Source organism: Amphiura filiformis, chromosome 9 (genome assembly GCF_039555335.1).
Source record: "Amphiura filiformis chromosome 9, Afil_fr2py, whole genome shotgun sequence".
Taxonomy (NCBI): domain Eukaryota; kingdom Metazoa; phylum Echinodermata; class Ophiuroidea; order Amphilepidida; family Amphiuridae; genus Amphiura; species Amphiura filiformis.
The window spans coordinates 49,641,296-49,654,400 of record NC_092636.1 but is presented as its reverse complement, the minus strand read 5'-3'; the positions used below and the strand labels follow the sequence as shown (position 1 = coordinate 49,654,400).

Sequence of the window (13,105 nt, the reverse complement as noted above, 5' to 3'; positions counted from 1 at the left end):
CGTATTGTACCACCATGCTTAGTCTTGTGGTTAGATTTGATTGATAAACAAGTATGATTGACAGTGTGTTTTAGAGAACAAAGCCCGGGGTAAAGTTCTGCTTAAAAGTGAAAGTCCATAGTCGATTTTTAACTTGGATAATAAACTGGCAGATTCTAAAATTAGAATTGTTCAGTATTATAGTGCCATTATAGTTATGCCATTATGATATGTTGCATTCAATAATATAAGCCTACGTATACTTTACTTTTACTGTCACAAATATAATTATATAAACTTTTTCATAACCATTTTATACTAGTATTTTTATGTAATAAATATCAGTATAATTTCGAGTTCAACTGAATGCGTTCATCATGATTAATAACATATTTTTATTTATCAAAAATCGACTATGGCATAGTCTATGTCATAATGTGCAGGATTAGATAGGGCATCCATTAAAAAAACATGTTTCGAATTTTGGAATTGTGATTATTTTTCCAAATGAATATAAACTTTAAACAAACCAGCTAAAAACCAGAACAAACAAAGCAAAACAAAACTAAAGATGACAATTACGTATATACAGATATTGGCGTGACAAAGTGAACGCTAATCGTTTACGATGTTGTTTACTCATTTACAATGTCATTAGAATTGTTGTAAGAATATTACTTATTCTTTTTAATTGAAAGAAAAATCTGACGAGTCTATTGAATGCGCAGCACTAATCTTCTATAGAATCCAGATGGCCAACTTGAAAGACCATAAATAAAAACATACAAAATACAAGACATGATATTGCACTAGAATGTACAATAAGAAGCACCACATCCAATTGCAAGCAATACCAAAAATGTTTCTAAATGTTGGGATATAGAAAAGTCGCCTACAAGTTTGAGTGTTGACAAAGTATTTTGCAAACATTTTTACCAAAAATGCTTTGCAAATAACATTTGCCTAGATTTAAAATAATTTTGTTGCACTGTTTTTCATACAAAATCTTTTCCTGGCCTTTTTATAACCCAACTACTTTTATTTATTTACTAGGTTTATTATCAGCATCATCATTATAATATTATCTGTAGAATGTACATAAAGTCTGCACAAAAAGTAACGCAGCTATTATAAATACCTCTATTGAACTAGTAATAATTTTTTTCACAATATTTCAACATAGAAAGAAGGATGTTTTATCTATGCGTATTTTGGTACCCCATTTGTCCATTGTCGTTCAATATTAACAACACGGTAGTGATTTTAAAGAAAAATACCCGAATTTAAAAGTTGCGATTTACAGCGATCAATGGTTATTACGCAAGCATTGTGGCACGTAAAACTCACCATTATCTTCAGCGCTGACTTCAAATCAATACACATAGCTACAACTTTTAAACTTGGGTATTTGTCTTTAAAAACACTGCTGTGATGTTAATATTGATTGAAAATGGACGAATGGTTCCAAAATGCGTGTAAATAAATTGTCCTTCTTTCTATGTTGAAATATTGTGAAAACAATTAGTTCTGAAGGCGTATTTACAACAGTTGCGTTACTTTTTGTGCAGTTTTTATGTTTTAACCAAACATTACAAAATTGTTACAACGTTTCTATAGCCAAATCTACGTTTACTCAGTTGATAACGCTTCATAAGACTCCATCCACGGTGCAAATTAATGCGTCAAAAACAATGCAATTGTTACTGAAAAAGCAATGATAGTTAACACAAAGGCTATTGCCAGCAACATGTTGTCGATTTTGTTGGCTATTTTTTGCCATTCATTACTATTATTCGCACAAACCATTTTGACAGAGCCATCCAGGTTTTCATCAAGTGGTGTCTCATGACCATGTGAAACGGCAGCTATAGAGGTTCTCTGGTCTAAACGATAATCTTCAGCAGATAGATCTACAGATGATTGTACGTTGAACATCTTTCGAAGCCAGCATGGAATTGGTTTGGCTTTGTCTTGATTGTATAATGCCGCCACAAGTACACCAGAAGCAATGGACAAAGAACTAATCATGATCATTGGACCGAAATAATAACCTATTTATCAGAACGAAAGAGATTCATAGTCCAATATTGAATCAAAGAAATGAATATATAAATACAAAAGCCACCTAAGTCCATACTTTGGCCAAATTGAGTTAAGCATGGGAAATTGTTGCTATATATAGGCCTGTCATATGCATGAAAGAACAACTCAAATTCATTCTCTGTGTCTATTGGGCATGTGAAAAATAGCATGTATGAAAGAATCACCCAATTCCATGATTTGAGTCTTGTAACACATTGATTGAAATCCAGTATGTATAAAAGTCCACTTGTAACACATTCATTGCTAGAGAATGACTTTTGAACAAAAAATGGGTTTAATAAAGGAAAGTGTGTGGTTTATATTACATAGCAGAATGCGTATCAACATTATAAATACCTGTGTGCTTTATTTTGTATTATCTTACTAGTGGTAATCTCATTCTAACATTGTTGTCTTTGTATATGATTCAAAAGTCCAAAATTTAAAATGAACCCCACGAAGTCCCTGAAATGCTAATCGTCATACCTAATACAGGTTAATCCACTCATTTGCACGTAAAACTTACCATATTGACCAGGTAAATCTAACTGAAGGAATTAAAATGATACACGGGTTTTTCTCTCAAAATAACTTCGCATGGACTTAGGTGGCTTTTGTATTCATGTATTCAATTGTTCACATTGAAGCCAAAGATATTGAATTGTATGACATAATATCTTAAAGTCACAAAATCTTAAAGTAAGTTTACCTTTTATCGATATTAATTATAATTTATAATAACAGTCACTTAAATCAAAGTCTGAATGCTCTTTGGAATATTTGAATCAAACACACTTATGCTACAATTATGCAAGAAAATAGAGCATTCAATCACGAATCTAATCGTGCTGAACACTATATAGAATACATACGGACGAATCATTAGGCGGAGGCGCCCTATTTAACGTTAGTTTTGGACATTGAATTATTTATTGATTTTTCACTCGGGTAAGACGGGTTGAAAATAATGAAAAATATTATAAAATAATAAAAAAGGGTGGGGATGCGGACGTTATATAGTTATTGTTATATACCTCATCTAAAGATTCCCGTTATCTGATTGGTTAAAAGATCGGGCATAGTATACAAATATATACTGCCATGAGAGGTTCTGGTTAAAACTATGGGTTCGAGGTGAGATCAATAGTATTAATTGATCTCAACGAGGGACCATAGTTTTAACCAGAACTTCGAATAAAGGCAGTATATATTTGTTTTATATACTTCATTAATATATTCTTTGGTTAAAAGAAAATTATTTGACGTTTGGACTATCCAGCTTCTATCCTGAGTAAACAGCACAACCAATTTAAGCAATATTTTGCCCTTCAAAAAATCGAATAGGCTAAAATCGGGCTAACCAATTACAGCAACGCGAAATCACGCTATGGCAGTTTCGCGTGCGTGAACTGTTCCGTCGCATAGAAAACGCGCACGCGGAAGGCATGGTCAAAAGTACTATTTACGGCTTGGAGTTACTATTTACGGCTCATCCGGGACATTGAAAATACTATTTACGGCTTAGAGGTACTATTTACGGATAGTAGTACTGATGGTAGAACTATTTTTAGTCATGTGATCCACTTTTAACCAATCAATGAACAAGAATATATTAATGAAGTATATAATTTTGACTATGCCCGCAAAAGTAACTATTCCCCGGGCATAGTTCTGCGTGTGCGTTGTTCCAAGCGTAAACTGATATTACGCACGCGTTAATATTTTCGCGCGTTATAATTACGCGAAAATCGCAGATTGTAATCTGTGCCGTTCGCATTGAAACTATGAATTTTTCTTCCCAAAATCGATGCTTTGAACCAACCAGATGACAAGAATCTTAAGATTTGGTATATAAACCAAATATTGACTGCTTTTTATTCGGGGAATGGTTAAAATTATAGGCCCGCGGTGATCTCAAAACCATGACTATACCCCTCGGCTACGCCTCGGGGCATAGTCATGGTTTTGAGATCACCTTGGGCTTAAAATTTTAACCATGCCCCTCATAGCAGTCAATATTTGTATAATATTCGTCAGTTGGCGCTTATAACACTGTTAATGCTTACTTATGAATGGAATATTTGTTGATGACGGCGGAAGCAAGCTTCCTATCACCTGTTGAAAGAGCACCAAGGCAAGCAGGTTGGTGATACCAAGGGATACCTTTTCACCAGAGGCAGTCGGTAGAATAAAGGCCAGCAAATTCAAAACGGACAACGTGATACATGGTACGATTAACGTAATTATGTAAAATCCTGGACGGCGTTTGAGAACCACGGTGTAAATAACTTCCGGGAATAAGCTGAAAAACGGGTGTCCCGAAAAAGGTATAATTAGATTTTTGAAAATATAAATTTCATTTTCATGGTATAATGTGTGTACCTTCTATCAAAGTACCTAGGTGTGGAATACGCATTCCAGAGCAAGCTGTTCACGTTACATAATGCAACATTAGAGACATTGCGATTTCCAAACGTAGACATCGGACGTACGTTGAGCTATTCAAAACCACTCTCCTGTATCGAAGCGAGGTCACGTATTTAGCTATTTTTGAAGATATTCCACGTAGATACATCGTTGATAATGTACAAAATTTGTCCATTTCACAATATGTTAAAGACAGTCAAAGATATTGAACATACGAAGGAAAGTCTAATTATTATTATGATCTCTTTTGTTTGTAACAAATCATTATAATAAAGGTACAGCAATGTGTTAAAAATAGACTCAATTTAAACGCAATATTCATACGCAGAGATTGCCCATTGAAATGTGTGTGATACTTTGAGTACAAAAAATTACATTGCGATTTCCCATTTTGGATTCCCAACGTAGAATAAAACGCAGATGCTACGTTGAATATGCTGATTTTACCTCATGTCTAAGTCCATGCAACGTGCTCAATTTTCAGGACGAAAAAGTCTCATTTTGAAAGTAAAGTCATGATGTATGGATGTAGTGATCTTTAATCTACCAAAATATATGTTTTGGGCAACTATACTATTTGGGGAGCACAAAAAAACTATTAAGTTTAATCAAAATTTTAGTCAAAATCAAAAGCGGCTTGTTTGAATCAGGCATAGACTCAGTTTACTGTTATCGGGACTGTTATTGTTTCAATCATTATGCCCTCTATCGACCTAGGTTAGAAGCTGTTAGATTAGATCAAATATTATAGTCTTTATTTCAGCTCATTTGTTTTCCTTCGTGACGAATGAGCAAAATCCAGATTGGAACCGAGAAATAGCAATAGCAATATTTAACACCGTATTAACGTACGTAAAAACGTACGCGAAAAGGTACGGTCCACGTGCTGCGTTTAGAAAATCGCAATGTCTCTATTATGTTCATTTGGTGGGGTATTTGAGTAGGTTCATCCATAGAGTGGCAAAGACATTCTATTGAGCAGAGAATAAAAGTTGTACAGTTCTAGTTCGAGAGTTTGGTCGGAAATGTACAATATTGGTACATAAGATGGCTTCACCAAAACTGTCCTCTCCTCCAATGACAATCGTCCTTTATTTGTTACCACCAAGAAGCACAAAAATGTATTTAATATCAGATGTGCAATATTTAATTTGTCAATACGTTATCTCAAGGACAATATTGTTCAAGGTTGCGCCGCAGGCTTACAAAGAGACAATATTGTTCAAGGTTGCGCCGCAGGCTTACAAAGAAACAATAGCAATCAAGCTTAAACTTTAAATTAGCACCCGATAGAGGGCAGGGCCTGAAGAATGAAGGAAATTATGGGGTAAATATTTAACGGAATAAACTGCATAATCATATTATTTAGATTTATTCCGTTAAAAATCTTATTTTAACTTATCAAATTACTAGTTTTTATATTCTATGGTGTCAAATATTTATTCACAACGTTGTAAATACGCATTAAATACGATTAATAACAACAGAGAGCGCTTTTTCTCATTCACTACCCAGAGTACAAGGGTATACTCTCACATGATACTTAATATGTGATCCTAATACAGTATCTCATATTAGTATTCATGTTCTCCTACCCACTATGGGTGATATAACCTCCTCCCCGCCTCCCCACACATTTATCTACTCTCCCCTACACACTATTTCACTCCACTCTTGAGCTCTCCTCTCTCTCCCTCCTTTCCTTTCCATTTCCAATGCTCTCTCCTCTCCGTTTTTCTTTCTCCCTCCCCTTACATCCCCCCACACCCCTTTCCCCTCTCTCTTTAAATAACTTGAATAAAAGTAAATTTAAACCAGCCTATATTGGAAGCCATATAGCTTTCTATTATGTATATAGATCCTCCTACTTGTGATATGCACATAAATAGAATAGAGTATAATAGTGTATTCTATATCCTTCATTAATATATTCTCGTTCATTAATTGGCTAAACGAGTATCACGTGACCAAAAATAGTTCAACTATTTTGCAAAGCAGTCAAAAAGCCGATTGATGAGGGAACGGGTACTATTGGAATTACTATTCCCGGGGAATAGTATTACTATTCCCTCTGAGCCTCGATGCTGTGTCGCAGTTCCTAGTGGTCAGTGCAATTCGCCACGTACGCATGTTTCGGGGTATTAATGTGTAGAATGTTACCTTACGAAGCACACAAGCAGACGCACATAATTGCAGCTAAAATACGACGGTTTCATGACATAATCTGAGTTCAGTTTATCAGGACCAGTATTTTAATAGGCCTACTGACTGTGAAATAACATAGAACATGGTTACTCGAACGGGTTACTCGTTATTGATAGGTGTAGAAGAGGTTACAACATTTTCATGCACGGTCGGTAAGCGTTTAGCTATGTTAGCCATTCAACTGTGTGCGTGCTGCGTGCATGTGCATGAAAACAAAGCAAGGCCCAAGCCTAGCCTTGACTAGGCCTAGCCTATATGTATGCGTTTCTAATATTTAACCAATCAATGAACAAAGAATATATTAATGAAGAATATAAAACAAATATTTACTGCTCTAAATTCGGGATCTGGTGGAATCTATTGGTCCCCTCGGTGAACTGGAGACCGTGAGCCTACTATTTCCAGGCCCACGGTCTCCAGTTCACCGAGGGGACCAATAGATTCCACCAGATCACTCATTTAGAGCAGTAAATATTTGTATAATATCACTCAAGTGTCTATTCTCAGGGTATTCTTTTGTAATCTCGGTGGAAATATTTCGATGGTCTATTTTTTTCACAGTGAAATAAGCCTAGGTTATTTCGAAAACTGAATCACGCTTTCAAAATGTAGATTGACTTGTTCGACTTCTCTGCTCGTGAATATTGCACTGCGAAATTTAAAAACCTCTTGTATAATTTGTTAAAGGTAACTTCAAACATGAATTCCTGCGGTTACGCGATTATAACAACAAGTATACCAATCATTGTACTTACCCTAGAGGGTTATTATAATCAACAACTTTGCGTTCAATAACAACGTCGTCGTCTAATTCCCAAATTCCATTTTCGACAAAATATAATCCACTTCTATACGAGCGTAAAGCTATAAGATTCAACTGCTGCAAGTTATAAGACCAGGATCCAAATCTTAGAGGGCAAAGTTGAGTATCAAATGGAAAGAGTCGTGCATCGATAACACAAGAGATTTGCAGTACGTTAGGAGTAAGCCAATCGACGGTGCCAGTAGGATAGAGAAAAACACCAACGTCTTTAAAATTTACAAAGTTTCTGTCAACGCTGTGAATAATAAGATGATATTTAAAATAACGATAAACATTACTTAAGGCAGCTGTGTACTCTCAGACATGCATGTAGTAAAAGTGCCATAACTTTGTAATTATTCACGTAAGACATATAAAAGTATACATTTTTATATAGGCAATACATCAATAAATCTTAATATAAATACAGATTTGGTGTAAAAACAACAATTATGAAGAAAATCACACAAAAAGTGAGTTTTTGGCAATTTTTGTTCGGTACATCATAACAAAAAAACACTCTTTCCTAAAATGTTTGTTTGTTTTTTTTCTGTTTTTTTAGTTTTTTGATATTGGCCTTATATTTTTAGATATTGACCATATAAGGCATCAAAATGAACTTTTTAAAATTCACAAATGCCTATTTGCACAAAATGATGCCTAAAATCGGAAATAGAACAAAAAAATAAAAAAATGAGAAAACCGTTTCTTAAGTCGATCATGTTTTATATGATGAGCATAATTGCTTACCTATAGATGCTGTATTTATTGAGTTATCGTGTACCTAGATCGTCATTTTACCGAGAAAATGAACATTGAAATAAAGGCCGTTGAAGTTTAAAGTGGTCACATTTTGCACTTTGATCGAAGCTCACAGGAGCTCACAGTTTGGGCGAAATCTATTCATATCTTGATGTTTAAATCGGGGGAAAGAACTTCACATTTTATCAGCTAAAACGGAGCCATTTGACCGCTAGGTTTTTATGAAATCAGTGCTTCCGTGGTGCTTCCATAACATGCGCCGCGCATGCAGATAAGCGTTGCGTATGCGTAGCGTATCTGTGCGTTAACAGATTGCGCGTCTACAAAACGCGATGCGTTGTTGCGCGCGTATACCCCGATGGTACAACAAAGATTTTCTTTCCTTTTAAATTGCGGAAACGAGTGAAATAGTGAAATAAAATCTATAAAATAGAGCAGTTGGAGTTAACAAATCTGGATTTTCTTTCCTTGTATTTATAAAAAACATAACAAAGTAAATACATTTCGCATGAAAGAAACAATGTCTAGAGTACACAGCCGCGTTAAAGCAATGATGGACACATAATTCGAAAGCTTAATGAGCGATATCAAATTTAGATGTCTTGATTTTGAACATTTTAAGATAATGTACCCTCGCCTACTTCCTTGAGCTCAGCTCAGCTCATATGGTGTAATTTTGCAAATTTGTTACAATATTCCCAGCATCACCTATTGGTATTTACATCAATTTGGTTGGTGGTTTGGAGCGATTTTACTAGTTCTATAAACTTGTGAAATTAAACTGTAATAACTATTTGCAGTAAGATTTCCAGTAATACTTACTTTGCAAATAAGTGAATATCCGGACGCCATATCCTCGATGATGGAATAGACAAGACTGAAATATTGGGATATTCACTTGTGTCCCAAGTTAGAAACTCATCGTGCCACTCCTTAGGGGGGATACAACACGAAAGATAAATTAGATTTCGCTTGACGATTCGAGTGTTTTCTTAACAAACACAAACCTTCCAAAATAAATACATAGTTGGACTTAGTTAATACAAACTTCATGATATTTCTTGAAGACTCCACGTTTGCTTATATAGTTAATAATGACAATTAAGGTGTGGGGTATGAACCTTTGGACAGTATTTGTGGGACATTAGAGCACATCAGACATATCGAATTGCATTCTGAATACGAGGAATGTCCTTCTGATATCAAATAATTTTGATTTTTGAAATTCGCAATGTAATACACATAAGTGGCAATGGAAAACACAGTTGCACGAAGTAGGCGTACCTTGAGGTCAATGGATAGGCCTCTGCTTTTCCATATGCTTGACATGCCCTGCACAGCTGTTGTCCTTGCAATAGCCAGTCTTCTCTTAATTTCAGTTGTGCTGTCACCACTGTTGTTAATCATTGAACTCAAATATTCAAATTGCTTCACCTCCTCAATCAGCTGTCCATCTATCATAAACTCATCACTTTTCCTCTCTCTGTCTACAACCATTATTTTTGTCTTCTTTGTGTTCAGGAGAAGGTGCTTTTCTTCGCTGGTCTCTTTGATACGGTTCAAAAGATCAATCAGCTCTACTCTGCTGCTACAAATAAGAGTGTTATCATCGGCGTACCTCAGGTAGTAATTCTTGTACCGCCAAACTTCACTCCACCTTCAAGCCCCTCCAAAGCTGTTCTCATTATGTCTTCAGAGTATATGTTAAATAGGTTTGGTGATAGCACACAGCCCTGTCGTAAGCCTCTTCCAATCTTGAACCAATCTGTGTCCCCACTACTTGTTCTGACTGCCGATTCTTGGTCTTCATATAAGTAGCTGATCAGATCCACAAGATGACTTGGGAATCCCATCTTTTTCATAGTTTCCCACATCTGAGGGTGGCTAACACAGTCAAAAACTTTACTGTAATCTATGAAGTACATGTAAAGAGGAAGTCTATGCTCTCTGCATTCCTGATATTGACAAATTGGTCCCTAGTCCCCCTTCCTTCACGAAATCCTGCCTGCTCATCAGATGTTTCTTGCTCCATTTTGTTGTTCATTCTCTTGATGATGATCTTCAGAAGCACTTTACTTGCATGACAGATCAGGCTGATGGTCCGGTGATTGGCACACTCTTTCAAATTTCCCTTCTTTGGCAGTGAAATAAATACTGCCCTGCACCAGTCTCTCGGTCATTTCTTCTTTTTCCAGATGATACCACGTAGACGCCGTATTAGGTATATCCCTTCTTTCCCAGTTGCCTTCCACAACTCAGAAGCTACATTATCAATGCCAGGTGATTTAGCATTTTTCATTTGTTCCATGGCAAGCTCAACTTCAGATCTCAATGGTGGAGGTTCTTCCTCACTCGTTTCACACTGTGCATACACCTTGTCATCTTGTGCCTCAAACAGCTGGGAACTATACTGAACCCATCGCCGTTTGATGTCTTCACTTTCGGTAAGAGTGTTACCTTTCTCATCATTTATAACATCCATCCTGGGGTCCACTTCTTAGTAAGTTCTTTGGCAATATCAAAAGCTATTTTTGAGCCACCCTTACATCTTTCCATTTCCATACACTTCCCCTTTCGATGTAGTTTCTTTTGTCCTCCTTAACACTTTTGGAGACCTCTTTGTTTAAGCGTGCCCATTCTTCCTTTCCTCCATCTGCCTTTGCTCTCTTTCTGTCATCAGCTAGGTTTAAGGTCTGCTGAGAGATCCACGGCTGTTTCCGTTTCTTCTTTCTGGGGATGTACTTCTTTGCTGTGCTCTGGACTGCTTCTTTCATGTCTTCCCGCAATTTATTTGGGGTCTGCTCCTCTTCATTAACCTTAACTAAGGCCTATAAAAATCAAAAATATCACACTAAAAGATACAATTTGATGCTTAATTTTAACACCAGGATTTAAAAAAAATGTATATCCAAGCACAATGTTTTTAACTGACATGACTGACGACAAAAAAATATTGCTTTATATTTGACCGAGAAAATTAATTTCATAGCAAAAGGTGTATCTCTGAATTGTGCTGATTTTAACATGTATCGATCGACTTTTAGCGCGACTAAGCATTTCTAAAGAATCGGTTGTCCAGGTAGGTGACTGTAAGGGAAGTTCGGATTAAACAACGCTCTGAACCATGGATGACAAGTGAGATTATTGATAACATTAGAGAAAGAGACTGTTTGCTTGCAAAATTTAATAAAAACAAACATATGTCTGAGTATTATAAAGAGTACTGTAAGTTACGTAATAAAGTCCAAAGAGAGATACGATCTGCTAAACAACAGTACATGTTGCATAGGATTGAGGCAAATAAAAATGATTCTAAAAAAAAAAAAAAAAATCTCAAAGAGCTTGGGTACCAAAACAAAACAAAAGACTCTACCAATATGGTTTTAGATATTGATGGTAAAAAGTGTTTTGAGAACAAAGAAGTTGCTAATCATTTCAACAAATTCTTTACTGGAGTTGCTGCCAAACTTGTTGGTGAGCTACCTGAGCCAAGTGGTCTTTATGATGTTAACTCCAACAGGTTCCAAAGCTATTACAGTCATATCAGGAATGGATCCTTTGATCTCCATGAGGTCAGTAAGACCTTTGTCTATGATGAGCTAACCAATCTTAACATCGATAAAAGCACTGGCTTAGATGGCTTGCAAGATGCTGCAGAAGTCATTAAAACTCCAATCACATCTATTATTAATCTCTCTATCAGGACTGAAGTGTTTCCAAGTGAAATGAAAATTGCCAAGGTCAAACCATTATATAAAAAGAAGAGCAGGTTGGAAGTAGGCAACTACAGACCTGTTAGTATTTTGTCTGTGGCCTCCAAAATTTTGGAGAAGGCAGTGTTTGTACGATTTAACAGGTATCTCACGGAAAATAACATCTTATTTAAATTTCAGTCAGGTTTTAGAGGTAAATATTCCACAGACACACGTCTTATTTATCTCCAAGATCATATCAGAAACCAAATCAGTGCTGGTCTGTTTACTGGAATGGTGCTTCTTGACATCCAGAAAGCATTCGACAGTGTTAATCACTCTATTTTATGTCAAATGCTTACTGCTCTGGGAATGAACTCCACTAAATGGTTTGAGTCATATCTGAATTGCAGATCTCAGATTGTTAATGTTAATGGCTCAGACTCCAACTATATGGCTTTAACATGTGGAGTTCCACAGGGGAGTATCTTGGGTCCCATTTTGTTCCTTTGTTACGTGAACGACATGCCCAACTGTGTTGATTGTATGCTCCTTCAGTATGCAGACGATAGCGCTCTTTTGGTTTCTGATAAAGATCCGTTGAAAATTGGGCAGCAGCTTAGCAAAAATCTCGAAAGCTGTAACAAATGGCTCATAGATAATAAACTTTCTCTCTTTTTGGAACAAAACGTAAATTGAAGAATTGGCAAAATTATACCATTGAGTGTGAAGGGCAAACAATTCATGCTACTCCCTCAGTCAAATACTTAGGCCTTACTATTGACCAGTGCTTGAATGGTGACGAAATGGGTCTTGGTGTCATAAAAAAAGTACATTCTAGACTCAAATTTCTTTACAGACAGGCAAAGTTTCTTGATTAAAATATCAAGAAAATTTTATTCTCTGCTCTTGTACTTTGTTTGTCTGATTACTCTATTTCTTCTTGGCATGCTGGCACACATAAGCAGATGAGTAAAAGCCTACAAATTGCTCAAAACAAAGTTATCAGATTTATTTTAAATAAGAATTGCATGTATCATATTACAGAAGATGATTTTAAAGATCTTAATTTCCTTAACATACAAAATAGAGCTAAACAACTCAGGTTGAACCATGTTTTTTATATTTTTAATGAAGTTGGCCCAGACTATCTAAG

General features: G+C 35.9%; 1 protein-coding gene across 1 annotated transcript in view; it reads right to left on the bottom strand.

Annotated features, from left to right (window-relative positions):
* Positions 1–1,653: 1,653 nt before the first annotated feature.
* The window catches only part of LOC140160119 (neuronal acetylcholine receptor subunit alpha-10-like), a 61,233-nt gene continuing 49,781 nt past the window's right edge, over positions 1,654–13,105 (bottom strand). The window contains exons 4-7 of the mRNA XM_072183397.1: positions 9,080–9,189; positions 7,449–7,751; positions 4,128–4,363; positions 1,654–2,030 (exon numbers count right to left, since the gene is read on the bottom strand). Coding sequence (XP_072039498.1) covers positions 1,654–2,030; positions 4,128–4,363; positions 7,449–7,751; positions 9,080–9,189 — 1,026 coding nt within the window. The remainder of the gene's footprint in view (positions 2,031–4,127; positions 4,364–7,448; positions 7,752–9,079; positions 9,190–13,105) is intronic.